Source organism: Amblyomma americanum, chromosome 1 (genome assembly GCF_052857255.1).
Source record: "Amblyomma americanum isolate KBUSLIRL-KWMA chromosome 1, ASM5285725v1, whole genome shotgun sequence".
NCBI classification, from domain to species: domain Eukaryota; kingdom Metazoa; phylum Arthropoda; class Arachnida; order Ixodida; family Ixodidae; genus Amblyomma; species Amblyomma americanum.
In genome coordinates this window covers 99,143,349-99,160,504 of record NC_135497.1, presented here as the reverse complement: position 1 = coordinate 99,160,504, position 17,156 = coordinate 99,143,349, and the positions used below count along the sequence as shown (strand labels likewise).

Below are 17,156 nucleotides of genomic sequence, written 5' to 3'. Positions count from 1 at the left end.
TTTTTGTAGTTAGCCTTCTCTACTTGTGAGGCGCGCCAACTGTTCCCGTTCACGTATCGCTTCCCTGCTGTTACGGAAGTTTCTAGACATGCGCGATTCTTCTCTTGAGAAGAATGTTTCAAATAAACAATATATCGTACTGAGCAGACAAGGGTAGGGAAATCCTGTCTCCTTCTCTTCTGTGTCCTGTCCCCTGTGTTAGTTTTATGTTTTTATAATCTTGTACGCTGTCATATCCTGCACCAGAGTTGCGTAGGCCAGAAGTTACTCGACATTCCTCGTGTTCTTCGGTGGGAAAATGGAAAAATGACGAGTTTGTAGGAACGCTGTTTGGAGCACCAAATTCGACTGGGTTGCAGTTTACAAGCGATGAAAGCATTGGAAATGCCATCTGGTGAGGTGTGTAAAAAGTTTTCATAATATATCTTTGCAGGTAATGGCTGCTTTCAATCTCTACCAAGAATATTATTGATGACGCGCCAGTTCTATTTTGAATCTGGTGCATTGCGACGAATTTGGTTACAGAAATAAGAGGTATTAAAAGGTTACCTTTTTTTAACTTTCGATACGTATTATATTTTCGTTTAATGCGACGTAAAAGTGACATCGTGATATAAGGATATCTCGGTTGCTGATGTTTGTTATGCACACTGTGTACTGTCGAAGCAGATTCTATGGCCTGTAAAAACAACTTCAAGAGTTAATTATAGCATTCGTCGGAACAATCTAATGGCTACTCCGATGCTCCGACTATATCTCCAACCTTGTTTACAAACGCTAATTAAGATTAACACACTCTGGACAGAACACTTGTTCTTAGATTTTAGGCAACTCAGTATCACAGAAAAAACCGTGTAATGGTCAGTGAGACCTACATCCAGAGTAAAGGATAAATTACAAACATAGGTATTCGTGGCCAATTATTGTGCTGCTGTGATCTGTTACACGCGTTGGGGTTTCAATGAGGCAAGTATACCCGTTGCTTGCAAAACATGAGACGCATTCAAAACAAGATGACGAGGTAACGTCAGTTAAATGTATGTTAAAGACACCCATAAGAATAACAGCACAGTTTTCATTTAAAAATATACTCAACACGTCATCAAGCTCTGCACAAAATTCTTTGTAGGAAGCTAATGGCGGTCGATATACGACTTCTACAACAATGTTCTGCGACAGTTTCAATTCATTTCTGTCCATGTCAATCCAGACGGATTCACTGCATTCTGTTTGGAAATCAACATCGGAACGCCGCTGATATGAAATAATTTCGTCACTGTGCAACACAGTACACAGTAAGTTTGATGTGTTCACCACTGCCACCCTCGTCCGTAGCGCGACGGACGCGGAACTTGATGTAATACCGCGAGTGCCACGTGAAGCATGCTCGAACCGTAAGGGTCGCAGCCGTCCCGATTGATTGATTGATTGATTGATTGATTGATTGATTGATTGATTGATTGATTGATTGATTGATTGATTGATTGATTGATTGATTGATTGATTGAAAGCTTTATTGGACGGATGGAAATTCTCGGAGTCTTGGGTGGTCTTGGGGATTGAAATGGCATGTTCGCGCCATGTGAAAAGCCGTAGCTGTCTCTGCACAGTGAGGGCACTACGGCTTGTAGAGTGAGGGGTACCATTAAGTTTAAGTGTTGTTAAGAAACTACTCTGTAGCCGGCAGACGGTGTGTTCTTCTGCCTTGTCTATAGGATTTCGTGAGGCGTGGGGAATGTCTGTCTGGCCTGTCTATAGGCCTGTAGCTGTTCGGTAAGAAAAATTACGGGCTGTGTGACATGTTTCTCTGCCTCGTCCGCTAAGAGTGTAAGAGAGTTCGGGCGTGCCGGTGGGCACCATCAACGAATCACGAGAGCAAACTCAGTGCGCACGACCAACCCACACGCACGCAGAGGTGGCAGCCATTGCGCTAGCGCTATAGCTACCAGCCCAAACGCTAATGTAGAGACAGATTTCCAAACGCGTGCCATTCTGTCTCGCTGATTTTTCAAACTCTGTTCGCTGATCTGCTGCAGCTTGAATTTGAATCAATTTTTCGTTTGGACCCAAGACTAGCCAATGGCTATGGGTCGAATAACTCCTTTGTATTTTGCATGACATTGTATAAATGAATGCAAAAAATACATTAACAACGGACTAATCGATCAATCAGGACTCGCACTCTTCGCAAAACATCCCCTATAGGTGAAGCCTCAATCATATATGGTTCCCCGGACACAAGAAACCAACGGCAAATGTGCGAGAACTCTCTCATGCTATACCTATGGCATCGGGACTGCCAGAACCAAGGCCCTCGTTGAGCTATGGAGCAGACAATAGGCGAGCGTATTTTTTAGCTGTCAACTACAGTTCATGCCGTCGCTTCTTGTTCTTGTCCAGGCTTGCTGCGCGACGTTTCTATCACGGATCTATAACTTTTAAGAACATAGAGAGACCCTACCATTGCGCGATATGCAAGTCACTGCAAGCACTGCTCTCAAATGCAGTGTATGTACCTCACTTGCTCGTATTGGGACTAAGCAACAGAAGACAGGGCGCCTTACCATGCTGCGATCTTCAAGTCATATCATCACATGCAGTGCGACACCTGCGTTAGCTTCTGTAACTAAGAGAGGCACGCGGCGTATGCGTGGCGTATTTTCTTGATGTAGACGATCGCCGTGAGGCGGCCCTAGAACTCTATGGCATTTGGGGCGCCTGCCGGTCAGAGCTGATATGGTCAGAGCTGATACGGTGAGAGAGCGAGCTTATTACCTGCACGGCGTTCGAGTCGCTGTGCTGAGCGTCAGTTTACTGCCGGCATTATCATGATCGTCAGCCAGGTTACATATCCACTGCGGGACAAAGGTCTCTCCAGTTGGTTTCTAATTAGCCGCAGTTGAGCACGTGGCCGCAGAATCGAAGGAACATAATAATAATATTTGGTTTTTTGGGGAAAGGAAATGGCGCAGTATCTGTCTCATATATCTTTGGACACCTGAACCGCGCCGTAAGGGAAGGGATAAAGGAGGGAGTGAAAGAAGAAAGGAAGAATAGGTGCCGTAGTGGAGGGCTCCGGAATAATTTCGACCACTCCAGAAGGAACACCACGGCTACAACGCGTTCGATCTGCAGGAGGTTGTATCAAGTGCTTGTTTTCCAAAGTCACAGGGAGACCGAGGAGTACCCGCGGCGGCAGTGGGGATCGGACATAGCACCTACCCCATACGAAGGCGAGTGTTCAAGCTACCTGACAGTCGTTGCGGTAGGTCGTCGCAGCTAATATGTAGCCCTCCGCAACGGTGTCTCCCCCTCGTGCAATTCGTAACGGTAAACCATACGTACCACACTATACCATACCATACCAATAGCTCTAATTATGGTCCTGTCCTGCGCCAGCCGCTCAATATCCCAGTATATTTACTGATGGAATTTCTCCACCCAAATCTGCCGCCTCGGTCTCCGTTTCAATTTCCTTGTAATCTACTTCGTTACCTTAACGGACCGTCGTTCTCCACATCACGTGTCTCGCTCAGATCCATTTTTCGACCTCTTGGTCTCATCTGGCGTATCGTTAACTCGTGGTTTGTTCCCTGACCCAAGCCGCTCTCTTTGTGTGTCCTAAAGTTACCTTATCATCCGTCCTTCCCATAGCTCGCTGCGCTATTCTCAATCTGATTTCGAGCTATTTTGTTAGTTTCGGGCTCATAAAAGAATAGCACGCCAGATATTCATTTTTCCGGCCGACCTCTTTGCTCTTCCAACATTACACATCCCTCTATCTCTATCGGCTAGCTGCTGTTCATATTTGAAAATTCCTAATAATAATAATTGGTTTTTTGGGGGAAAGGAAATGGCGCAGTATCTGTCTCATATATCGTTGGACACCTGAACCGCGCCGTAAGGGAAGGGATAGAGGAGGGAGTGAAAGAAGAAAGGAAGAGATAGGTGCCGTAGTGGAGGGCTCCGGAATAATTTCGACCACCTGGGGATCTTTAACGTGCACTGACATCGCACAGCACACGGGTGCCTTAGCGTTTTTCCTCCAAACGCGTTTCAGCGTGTTCTCGCATATTCTTCAGTTCATTTATCTTGCTCCTGATCCCCCGTCACTACCTGGCGTCTGTAGATGAACTCGCTTCTCAGCTCATCTTAAACTGCTGTTCCCTTCCCAGACTGTTGAAAATTACGAAAGGCCTACAAATAGCATACCGCCATCGCGCTGGTATGCGTTCGAGGAGATCCTTCTACAACGTGCCGAACTCTCAGAAGTTCTGCAAGTGTGCGCCACCTTGCTGGTTACACTTCGAAAGCTGGGACTGCTCTTTTTTTAAAACGTGGCAATCAGATGAATGTGGCCGTACACATTCGTCCATTTCAGGGGTGATCGCTCCTCGAAAGGGCACAGTCTTCAAAACAGTCCCGTTGCTTGCACTGCAGTGCGTCTCCGTTTATAAATAACTCGCGCGGATGCCTTCGCATACTGTTCGTACGTTACGCCTACACCGAGATGAATGTCGAGGCAACTATACAAATGAAGCACGTAGCTATAACGAAGCTTATCAACGTTTCTCAGCCGCGATTTCGCATAGATAAACTTTAGCCGCAAGTTTTTATCCACTGAAAAGGTAAGACAACCATTCGGCAAAGAATGCTTAGGGAATGAAAAAGTTGTTGCGACCGTTTCTTATAGTTTCTTTTTTCCCTCCAACGAAACGAAAACGTCCGCCACCAGCGACTGTTAGCCCGCTGCTGGTTTGTACAGGGTATAGAAGTGGGAGAGGCGGAGTTAATTTTGACCCCCCCACCCAGCTTTGCCCCTCTGTTGCCTTAGGCGCCGAGCACGGATGGCAGCATTACGACGGTGTTACATCGCAATTTTCCCACAGTCTGGCTGAATGGGCCCCCCATCTCCATGTTAATATTCTCTGCGATGTTAGCGCTCAAGGACGCCTCCAGGCAGGCACAACGCTTAGCTCGCGGGAGAGAGAGGGGGGGGGGGGGGGGAGACACCACAAAGGGTGCCTGGATGCGAAGGGCGCATCCGCCGCGGTCGCCGGAAGCGAAGGCACGGCGCACGAGACCCACGGCCCGTGGACCGACCCGCGGCCAGCCTTCGCGCCAAGCGGCGCTCGAAGCTCGGGCGCTGACCCACATTCGGCCGGAATGGGTGCTTTCCGAGTTCTGCGGCGGGGGCGGGCGCTTTTGTCTGGCCCCGCGACCTTTTTATGCGCGGCCGCTCTGGTCGGCCGGGACGCGTAATGAAAACGTCAGTAATGGCCTTTGTGCGACAAGCTGTATATACAGGGCGCGCTAAGGTAGTGGGCAGTGACAGTTCCATCATGAGTTGCTCTCGAGAGCGCACAGCCGTTAGCGACCGGAGCCTTCGTCGCGCGATGCTGATGGCACTGGCGCTGTGGATGACAGCCTCCGCGTCAGCTAGCGACCCGTGGGTAAGCGTGCTGTGTCCCGTCTTTCCGCCTCGGGAGAAAGTGCAACGCGCGCACCGCGTGTGTCGTGAATGGCCGGCAGACTACAAGAACGCGCATCTGCGTTCTCGTTCCTGTGAGCAGAAAATAGCGACACCATCGCGTGTTCGATAGCAAGTGTACCATCGCGGATAAGTGAAGCATCAACGCGTACACAAGACTGATGGAGCATAAGTAAAGGCATAGTTCGCCTTCAGTTACCCTCTGAAAAGACCACTCTTCGTTCCTAAACTTGATTCGTCACACTAAATTTGGCCTCCGTCATAATAATAATTGTTTTTTTGGAGGGGAAAGGAAATGGCGCAGTATCTGTCTCATATATCGTTGGACACCTGAATCGCGCCGTAAGGGAAGGGGTAAAGGAGGGAGTGAAAGAAGAAAGGAAGAAAGAGGTGCCGTAGTGGAGGGCTCCGGAATAATTTCGACCACCTGGGGATCTTTAACGTGCACTGACATCGCACAGCACACGGGCGCCTTAGCGTTTTGCCTCCATAAAAACGCAGCCGCCGCGGTCGGGTTCGAACGCGGGAACTCCGGATCAGGAGTTGAGCGCCCTAACCACTGGGCCACCGCGACGGGTGCCTCCGTCAGCCGAAAAAAGAAACTGTGCTCGCGTTCGCACTTTATCGCTTTCTCCTTTGCTTTTCCGCGATAGTACACGTCAGGAATTGACAATCTTTATGTACCAATATACTTATGACCAGCGATTTAAAACGCTATCTGTACTCTCAAAGTTCCTGACGCCGTACAGAGAGGCTTTTGTGACGCCTTCGGTTCTATTGCGCAAACTGTCGTCCCCTTCTCGTCATCCCTTCAGAGGCATCGCAGTGCTCATACACTCACGGTGAAATAATTAACACATTTACACTTGATTTGCGACACTCATGTCTCCAGTGTCGTGACTGCCTGGCTTCGCCCATGTTCCCCTCTCCTCCCCCTTGTTCATTTATTTTATTTTTGCAGTCAGAGCTTGAATGGTTTTGTTATAAGCCATTTAGGGGGTACAATGGCAGCCGTAACGCGTTACGTTACGCGGACTGCTTTTGCATTTTCTCACCGCGCGGTTCAAGCGTCCACCTACAAAGTGAGCCAGGAATGCGCCTTTCGTTTCCTCAAAACCAAGAGAGCGTTTAGAAGTTTAGACTACGAATAAAATTCACAGTCTAGCCTTATTAGCAGTCTCATACGCGACGAATCTGGACAAAATCATTTTCAACGAAAAAGAGTTTATGAACGCAATTTTTTCATATACTGTAAGATTTCAGTAAACCAATCAATATATCCGCAGATCTCCCGTCGATAGGCTTGCATTTTTTTTTTGCTATTAACGTTTTCGTTGTCGTCAAAAACGTTCCCTATTGGTTTTCTATGGCATTCTTAACTGCTCGATGCGAGCGATGGAAAAACTAAAAAAAAAGATTTTGCTACACATCGGAAGAATGGACCATTACTTTCAATATTTCTATAACAGTACCTTACAATTTTCCAATATTCTAATATTTTGTACAAGAACGTTGGACATGAGGCGCTCCGCTGGATTTGAGGAAAGGAAAGACGCATAACTGGCTCACTTTGCCGGTGGACACCTAAACCGCACCTTGAGAGGGAAACACGAACGCCGACTAAAAGCTTGTTTCCAGCTAATAATAATAATAATAATTGGTTTTTGAGGAAAGGAAATGGCGCTGTATCTGTCTCATATATATCGATGGGCACCTGAACCGCGCCGTAAGGGAAGGGATAAAGGAGGGAGTGAAAGAAGAAAGGAAGAAAGGGGCGCCGTAGTGGAGGGCTTCGGAATAATTTCGACCACCTGGGGATCTTTAACGTGCACTGACATCGCACAGCACACGGGCGCCTTAGCGTTTTTCCTCCATAAAAACGCAGCCGCCGCGGTCGGGTTCGAGCCCGGGAACTCCGGATCAGTAGTCGAGCGCTCTAACCACTGATCCACCGCGGCGGGGCCGTTTCCAGCTAGAGTTCTTGTTCTTCTCTCACGGCGCGGTTGAGGTGTTCACCGGCGAAATAAAGTAGTTATGCGTCTTTCCCGTCCTCAAATCCACTGGAGGGTCTAGACCACTTCTAGCAACGTGGTCAAAACTGCGAATAATTAAGGCTGGACTGGAAACTAGATCGTTTAATTTGCTTCAAGCAAGCGGGCCCTAACTCTGCCGGGAAGGACTGGAAGGGACAGTCCATGATGCAGAACAACGCAGTCCATGATGCACTCCACGCGCAAGTAGCGCTTTTTCAGTCCCGACAGCGGCAGACGTGTATATCAACCATCCAGTCTTTTTTGTTGCTGCTCGGTTCAGGTGTCCGCTGACAAAATGAGCCAGCTATTCGTTAAAGTGTGCAGGGAATGCGGTTGAACGGAGACCGCAAGCGGAAGAAGGCCGCGTATGTACGTGAGCGTATATATAGACGACCAACCGGACAGTCGCTTGTTTAACGTCGAAACGGGCCTGCAGCTCCGCAGCTGTCGCCCGCTAATGCAATCAGCTTTCGCTGATTAATGCGCTGAGCCGGTAAGCTTAGTTCCACTATTTTTTTTTTACAAACTCATGACAAATCCTGAGTCGCTTTGGGACGTTAAACCCCTATAAACAATAAACCATAAGCAATCATTAAGAAAGGTAACATGCGAACACTTACCTGTCTTTGCGAGATGATTACGCCAGTCGGTGCTTTAAAGGTTAGAAGCACACTCCGTTGTATGCTTTAATATGTTTTTCTTTAATAAAGCAAAACCGCAGTATACACGCCGAAACTCTCATTCAGTACGTAATGGCATCTATGTTGAAACTGAGGCTAGACTTCACACAATCCTCCCTGTCGTAACAAGTGCGGCCACTAGTCGTCACAGATTTTATGTGGTGAGCCTCCACCGTTTGGAACAGCCTCAGACATGGGGCCAGCCAGCATCAGCATGCGCTCACGTGTTGTCTTTTCATATTGTTTGCCCTTGTACGCTCCAATTAATTTCCCCTTATGTTCGTTTTTCTAGCTTTTTAGCTGCCACTGGTTTTAGCGGCGTTAGCGTTATATTATTTGTTCATTTGAGTGGTTGGCGATATTTGTTTCCGCACCTGCTCCGATACTGGACCACTGGAACGGTCTGTGTATATTAGTATCTCTGCAGTCACGGGGTGGAAGTAGCATTTAATTGTATGCCTTACCAGGCATTTGTATCAAAATTGCGACGCAAGCGCTTGTCATACAGCATTCTAGGTGTTGTTGTACGATCGCTCGTTGTACCTATAGCATACGTCTCTTAGACAAGTTGGAGGCTAGCTCACGAAAGGAATTCCAAACAACGACATTCATGCTTTGGCCTTCACAGAACGCGAGCAGTCTTAAGTGCCCTTCGTAATTTTTGTTTTAGTATCAGCTTATTGCTTCATTCTGCTGCTGGCTTCGCATTGAGAAGGCGACCGCTCGTATAGACCGGTGCTTCTTAGCGGCAAGTGTGTGACACTCGCAGTCACTTGTGACGCACGTCACGCGAAGTGTTTTTTTTTTGGTTTTGGTTGTTGTGCTTGGGTGCCTGTATAGCTAACCCTTCTAGAAATAAAAAAATCTGTTGTTAGACAGCGCTCGTGTCGTCTCTTGTTTCCTCCACTTCGTCCTGTGTATCGCGCTGCTTTAAGATGAAAGTGACACTGATCACAAAGCGCTAGATGAACGGCGCACAAAGAATGGTACTAGAACTTTCTGACGGGCTAGTTGGTACATCTCTATTAAACAGCGTGTGCTAACAGGACGTACACAGGAAACTTGGAGACAGAGGAAAGAAGCGCTTCTTTCCTCTGTCTCCAAGTTTCCTGTGCACGTCCTGTTAGCGCACGCTGTTTAATAAAGAATGGTACAAGACGAGCGCGTACTAACGAATGGCGTTTTTATGTCGGAAGCAGCAGTTTAATCAAATAGTGCCACCAGAATCGGCTTTACGCTTGGGGAGGGGGGCATAGGAAAACCACGCTGGACCCCATTTTGTCAAAGGAAAAGTCCAATAAATAGATGGTTCGAATGGAATCGCCCCCCCCCCCCCCCAACCACCCCCTCCAGGTGTGATATAAATCTGCTCCTGAGAGCCACGCCGCGTGCTCGCAATGTAGGACAACCCAACAAGCAAAAACGCGCGCCATGAGGGTTTTTGTAACACAGACACGTCAAAATTGTCCGGTGCACCGCAAACGACCCCCGTGCTCTTCTCAAGCGGGACGTTTTGCCTCTCTGGCCGAGGCCACCCAAGTTTGTCGCATGAACGCTGTACTTGTTTAGAGGCACGGGTTCCTTCCGCTGCACCACTGCGCCAGGAGGGGTACGAAGACTCCCAGGGATCCACGAATGTGAAGTAGAGAATGACCTCCTGAGTATATATCGGAATTTCCTGTCACCGCTTCTCTTCAATAAGGATATGACTTTCGAAAATCCCGCTTCAGCAGCTCAGACTCAAGCTTGAACGCTCGAATTCCAGTTTCCTTGAACCATCCTTTGGGAGCATCCACCGTGGTTAATGCGGTTATTGAAGTCCGGCGCGCTGGAGATATACCGTGACTGCAGTTTTAACGCGATAGCGTTAAGGCGCCTGTCCATGCTGTCGCCGTCAAAGGCGGCGGCGACGTGAGTGAAAAAGCAGGTGACCCACCTCCCATTTAGGTCACGTGACCTTGTGATGTCATCACAACCTGCTCACCATGGCAGGTGGCAACCTACCAACTGGACTGTGAGCAAACTGCCCACCGTGGCAGATGGCAGTTAATCATTGATCGCTCTGGAAGAGCAACCTGCGTCGCACAAGGCCCACAGACGGTCATGTTTGAAGCAGCCACCTGTCGGGACAGTGGCGCATCCCTTAACCGCTCCATCACTGCTCCAGGAGTGGGATGAGGACCCCCAGTGATCTGTGAATTTAGATAATGACCAATTACGCATGGGGATTATTTGTATGGGCATTGGCCCACCAACGCGTCATACCCTTAAAGGGACTATGCAATGAATAAAAAGTCGCTTGTAAATGTTTTAATGCTTATAAATGACGCTAAGAAGCATTCACACCAAGTATGAGTCTTCGGAACTGAGCCGGCAATTTATTATGCATTTCTAAAAACCGTATTTTTTTAAATTCGCGGGCCGATTGGTGTGCTCGTAGTGACCGATTTTGGAACTAAAATCGTGGAAGAAAGACGTCACTGTACAATGACGTCACCAGGCCACCACACGCTCTCATGCGCTGGAGCCACGGCAGCCACGACGTCACGGGCACACTTCCGGTAGCCGTGAAAATCGTCTGCTCGTGCCGCGGCGCGGCCCTCTCGGGCAAGCGCGAGCCAGGGCATTGCCTCCGCGCATATGGTTTCAATTTTCCTCTCCCGCCTCCTTCTGTCGGGAGTTCCGGAGCCACTCGCAGTGGCTCGCCGAGTCGCTACTGTCGTCGCTGGCGTTCAGCCGGTACGGCGTGAACGCATAGGGCTCGATGCCCATCGCGGCCATAAGAGCGAGCAGTCGCGCCTCGAGGTCCGGGTCCAGACGACAAGCAAAGAAACCCGACGCGCGCCGCAATCGCGCCGCCGACACTGCTGCTGGGGTGCTAGGAGCGACAACCGGAAGTTGCAAAAGGAACGTCAGTGGATGACGTGTTCATGGGCGGGGCCCAGTCCCAGAGCCGTTTTCTTTATTTTTGTCTGGTGCCCCGCGTGTACGAGTTGAGGGGGAGAGGAGGAGGAGCGTAATTTTTAATCGTCTATATCTTGGGTGTTATTGATGCTAGCTTAAAAATTCTTGCGTTGGGGTAACGAGTGATGAAATAATGCCTGTATCTCGTCTGCTTTACGTAGTGTCAATTAATTTATTGCATAGTCCCTTTAAGGCGGAGCTCAAGTGTCCCTTGCATTTTTGTTTTCTTATTTGTTTTTCGGCGTCCTACATTGAAATTAGCATGTGAACGGGTACAGCTTGTTCGAAGGCGGACTGGGCCGCTGCCTCAGTATGGAGGCTATATATATACGAGTACAAGCTCTGGCACTATACTCCGTCTCACAAGATGTTTGCAGCACTACGAAAGGTACAGCTCTCTCGTCCAATCAGGATGGCGCGCACTACATTAGTGTGTTCCTACGCGCCTGTGGCTCGATCCACCTTTCTATAGTGAGCACGCGCTGATTGGTCCCGATACGGCAGGCTTGCGCTTTGCTGCTGGGCACCTGGCGCCATCTGGCGCCCTCAGTGCGACCTGCGCCTCCACACTTAAAGCCTCCGAGATTATAAGCAGGCGCTCGCTCTTCCTCGGGTGATCTCGGAGGCCAGAGTTTTGCCGTCCTCTTGATGAGCGCATTTGTGCTCCAACTGCCCCCGCACTCGACGCGAAGCGCTTCAAGAACATTTAAAGCCACCTGCTTCGCCTGCTTGGGGAAACAGCGCACTGTCGGTGTAGAGCACACAGGAGACACAACAGACTCGTCCGACGCCATGTTGGAAAGTGGCGACGCATCACTACCTCGCAGCAGGCCTCCGCAGAGCTGTGTCCGTACGGGCTTTGTCTGGTAATTTCACCAGTGATTGAAACACTCCCTACCATTTAAATATACCTGTCCAAATCATGTTTTTAGTTGCAATGCTTATTGTTTTGATTAATAGTCATACACTCCTCAAATATTCGAGGGACTATTTTCTGCGTTTCTGCAGCCCTGATTGGACGAGAGAGCTCTACCTTCCGTAGTGCTCTAAACATCTTGTGAGACGAAGTATAGATGTACCGATCATAGTGCGACATTTCCGGCAGAAGAGCCAGGATGCTCCGAAAACTGCAAACTGGCCCCGTCTCAGTCAGCCCCGCGGGCGTGAATAATTAAACGTCGCGATCGCTTCACCCTCGCAGCATTCCATAACGGGACAACGCAGTCATAGAGCGGGCAGGGCATGCAGAGCACCAGAGAGGGCCGATGCTTCCTCTCCCTTTTCTGAGGGCGAAGCACTGAAAAACGAGAACTCGGGCAGGTGGAGAGGGTGACATCGGCGGTCGCGCGCAGGTGCCAGCGGAGCTGAGCGGTTGCGGAGGCCCGTGCTGGAGTCCCTCGGGACTGTTCCCGGACCCGGCTGACTGCTGCGGCTTCTACAGCTGCGCCTCGTGCCGCGCCTACCGACTTCGCTGCGCCCCCGGCACTGTGTTCGACCGCCGCCTGGGCCTCTGCAACCACCCGCAAGATGCGCCTGCCTGCCTGGCCCCAAACCCTGGTACACATTGCACTCTGTTGGCCACGGGATGTGCGTGCGAGCATCACACCACCTCATCTCACCTCGAAACGTCACGTCACGTCACATCACACCACACTCTCTTGGACCATCGCTTAGCGCGAGACTAACGCTGAAGCGTTCTCATTTTCCGTAACCATTTCACGTCTCGGTTCATCATCATCATCATCAGCCTGACTACGCCCACTGCAGGGCAAAGGCCTCTTCCAATGTCTCTCCAATTAACCCTGCCCTTTGCCAGCTGTGGCCACTGTATCCCCGCAAACTTGTTAATCTCATCCGACCACATAATTTTCTGCCGCCCCCTGCTACACTTGCCTTCTCTTGGAATCCACTCCGTTACCCTTAAGGACCAGCGGTTATACTGCCTTCTCATTACATGCACTGCCCAAGCCCATTTCTTCCTCTTGATTTCGACTAGGATGTCATTAACCCGCGTTTGTTCCCTCACCCACTCTGCCCGCTTCCGATCTCTTAACGTTACACCTGTCGTTTTTCTTTCCATAGCTAGCTGCGTTGTCCTTAACTTAAAGGGACACTGAGGACAACGCTATAATTTTTTTTTGTTAGTAAAATCCGATAGTGCGGCATGTTGTGGCTTTGTTGCCACTTTTCCGGCAGCGAAAGGTGCATTTATCATTGCTAAGAGATTTAGATGCCAAGTTTACAAACTTTTTCCCACTGCTCCGATTCAAAGTCGGGACTCTCTGATGACGAAATGTCATCAGCGAATCGCAGATTACTTAGGTATTCTCTATTAACTCTTATCCCCAACTATTCCCAATTCAGGCCTCGGAATACCTCCTCGGTTATAATTTTTCTACTACAAACACTCGAAACATCACACCACATCTACTGCAGACACTCTAAATATCACATCGTATTCTTTGTATAGCACTGCATGCGCCTGATCGTGAGCGTGGCTTGTTACGTAACATGAGATAACGAAACTATATAGAAATATGCGCATATTATTTCGCTATTATGACTGATCATTACTTGGCGTTTGTCGTTAACGTGGTTAAGGAAATGTTAGTGACGGTAATGCTCAGTGCTGAAGCATAATGAAACCTGCCAGAGAAACTCGTCTAGATCTGCCGTATAAATGTCATCACTACAATGTCCTCTTCCTGCTTTCAGGGTGTTACCTCTACTACCTGAGCTCGTCGTTCACTGGGAAGAAATGAAGTACAAGCGCCCAGAGGCATTGGGAGCAACAACTTCAGGACCGAATAAATGTCATTGTTTTCTACCATTGAAATAAGCCCGAATATTTGTGCGTGCGAAAAAAGCAGCGGGACTCCACGATGATTTAAAAAGAATATATTAGTCGACGCAGCAGCTGTGGCGCCTTTCCTTTGTCTCTGGCCGATGTAAGCGGTGTCTCAATCAACGTGAGGTTGTTGCAGTGTAATTGAAGCAGTACGGCCTGATTGTGTTGATGAATTTTTTATAGGCTCAAGGGCAGCTTTGGCCAAAGAGCACATGACACAAGCTATTTTCCTTTCCACAAGGTTGGGTCGAATACCCATTTTTCAAGGAATTTCACTCCAGAGAAGCCGAGCACCAGAGCAGAGGAAATCTTGTACCCATTGAACCATCAGTGGACACCCGGCGTCCCTATAGGCATCGAACCGCGCACCTCCCGCAGGCAAGGCGGATGCTCAAACAACTAAGCCACTGCTGTGGTCAGTACAGCTTGCGGCACAGAAATTCAAGCAGGAGTATATATTTTTTTATTTTTAATGCTGGTGTGAATAAATCGTTAAAATTAATGCTTCAGCGTTCAACCTCTTCACGCGCGCCCGGCAGCTCAGTACAGGGGGGGGGGGGGGGGGGGGGGGTCACCGCGGGCGTTGCCATGAGCGCTGGTGCTGGTCAGTGTGTACATTCAAGTAGAAAAATGAGCAAAAAAAAAAGGCAGGAAATGCTTCCAGGATGATGTAGACGATGGGCTTTCCGCGACTTGAGGGTAGTTCTGATAGAGTACACTAAGAAAAACCAGGGGCGACCGGTTAGTTTTTTCGGGGACTAACTGACCCGCCTCTGTCATTTGCCCTTTTCGGGACTAACTGCAAAGGGTCAAACTGTTGGTCCCCTTGAAAAGGGGTGCAACAGTTAGTTCCCGGTAGCAGCCGTTTAAAGAAAAAAAAAACGCGAACGAAGCGAGAATTCCAACGTAATTTAGAGCGGGATAGTTTCTGACAGCACTTGAAAAACATAACAGCAATAGCGGAAGCAGAAATACACACACATGAATAAACCAGGATTCGAACCGACAACCTTTGCATTGGGAACCGACTGGAGATAAGACTCGGCCACCACAACCGACTTTTTTGTCTTTATTGCGTGTTTCGACAGTTTACAACAGATCACAAACATGTTCAGCGCTACATTCTCGAACATCAAGAGCGGACATGCGTTTCACTCACGTGAGAAAATCAAAACTGTTTCAAAGAACACAACTCTCCCATCAACTCGATAACTTCATCTCCAAAACATAGCTCCTTGTACACTTCACGCAGCTTAAATATGTTTTCTTTGAAGTAATCTCGGACAGACCGCGCATCTTCATCGCAGTGTCGTACAGCGCCATCCTGCTTCGCCAAATACTGTGCAGGTCAAGAAGGAAAATTACATCGTATTTATAAAGATCCGGATCAACGTCCAGGAATCGTATCCCACACGGCGTCAAGGGTAAGTCTTTCTTTATTGTACGCTGCAGTGGAGCACGTCCCAAAAGAGCAGCGCATCACAGCAATCAATAAAGGCGTGTTCTATTGACTCTGGTTAGTGGCATAACAAGCAGTCAGCACCCCATGGTAAAAACAATCCCTTCTCCTCCATCCATGTTTTAACCGGCAACGCACCAGTGTGCAACTTGAAGAAAAACGTCTTCACACCCGCTGTCACCACCATTTTCCTTACTCTTTTTAAAACATTTCCTCATTGGCCTCCACTATGGTGGTGGTGGTGGTAGTGGTTTTATTAAAAATAATAGTAAAAAGGAAGGAAAAGATTTTTGCTAGCTCCGGCATCTGCCATCGATACTGAAGCACCTGAGCTGGGGCAGCGGAAATAAAGGACAGCAGGCAGAATGGAGAAATGAAATGAAAGAGGGGAGGGGACAGGAAGAGAGGACAGGGGGAGAAGTAATATGTACAAACTATTTACACAATAAGAAATGTGTCCAGGTTGTGCGCGTGATTAGTTCATTTTAGAGGAATTAAATCACACACGCGCACAGCACTGTGTAGGTTACAACTGGAGTGGGGCGTCCAGTTATTAATCGTTCAAGGTAGAACTCGCGGAGCGTTCGGTCACTGCGTGTAACTACCTGACGGAGAACAGACGGGACGTCAAGCCCGTGTGTTCGAGGAATGCACAGAGGCTCACCAAAGTTCGCTCACGAGTGCGCGCACTGCCCTGCGGCCACAATAGCGTCTTGATGGAGTCTGGTAGTATGCCCTGCGCCCTATAGGCCGCGAGCATATCGCGACGAGCGTCGGCGAACGCGGAGCAGCGAAGGAGCAGATGTTCTAGTGTTTCCACTGCACCGCATCCGTCACACACATCACTCGTCGCGATTCCGTGACGCACCCGTCGTTCCCCGGGCCACACGCAGCCAATGCGCGCGCCGAGGATCATTGCACGTTGTGACCGTGTAAGTGCGCGACAGCCGGTGACACTGTCGATGCGCTCACCTCCCGCGATGCGTGGTTCGGGGTGCTCCTTTCGGAGATGGTCGTGGATGGCCGCACGCACGTCCTCCAGCGCAAGGGGCAGATCGCTGGCAGGTAGTTGGTGTGCAGTGGTCGCGAGGTCGTCAGCTTCTTCATTGTCTGCGATGCCGCAGTGACCGGGCACCCACTGTGCACGCATGACACAACCTCTCTGCGCGAGGCGCTCGATGCGCGAGCGAATTTCCCGCACTAGTGGGGTACCGCGGCCGTTAGATTGCAGGCGGCTGAGCACTCCTGGGCGGCGGAGGGCCGAGGGTGAGCAGCAGGTCCAGCCCGAGCCGGATCCCCAGCCTCCACTACACAGAGATCGATATATAGGCTCAGGGAAGACACATTCAAGCAAATCGGTCGCAACAACAGACGGTGTGAATGAGAAAATAAAAGCGTTATCCCTTCTTTATGACGCGGTTCGGGTGTCCATCAAGATGTGTGAGACAGTTACTGCGCCATTTCCTTTCCTCATTAACCAATTACCAGTTTTATATGCGAAGCACATACATTGCCTGTGTTTACCGCTCGCATCGCCTTAGTGGTCAAGAAAGAAAAGCGGAACTACGCATATACATTGCGGGCGGTACTTCACAACCACAACGGTTTTTTTTCTTTTCGTTCAAACGCATTTTGCCTTTGGCGGCTGCGTTTTTATGGAGGCAGAACGCTAAGGCGCCCG

At 49.3% G+C, this 17,156-nt stretch overlaps 1 protein-coding gene across 1 annotated transcript; it reads left to right on the top strand.

Moving 5' to 3' along the window:
• Positions 1-5,383: 5,383 nt before the first annotated feature.
• obst-I (obstructor-I) lies at positions 5,384-13,976 on the top strand. Its single transcript, XM_077667325.1, has 3 exons — positions 5,384-5,453; positions 12,521-12,725; positions 13,884-13,976. Exons 1-3 carry the CDS (start codon positions 5,397-5,399, stop codon positions 13,928-13,930), a joined length of 309 nt encoding a protein of 102 aa, XP_077523451.1. The 5' UTR covers positions 5,384-5,396; the 3' UTR covers positions 13,931-13,976.
• The last annotated feature ends 3,180 nt before the right edge of the window (positions 13,977-17,156 follow it).

Excerpts from the sequence above, each read along its gene's own strand:
- obst-I (XM_077667325.1), top strand. The coding sequence starts at position 5,397 with ATGCTGATGGCACTGGCGCTGTGGATGACAGCCTCCGCGTCAGCTAGC. Across the intron at positions 5,454-12,520 it reads CGTCAGCTAGCGACCCGTGG|GTGCCAGCGGAGCTGAGCGG; the intron begins GTAAGCGTGCTG and ends GGTCGCGCGCAG. Across the intron at positions 12,726-13,883 it reads CTGCCTGGCCCCAAACCCTG|GGTGTTACCTCTACTACCTG; the intron begins GTACACATTGCA and ends TCCTGCTTTCAG.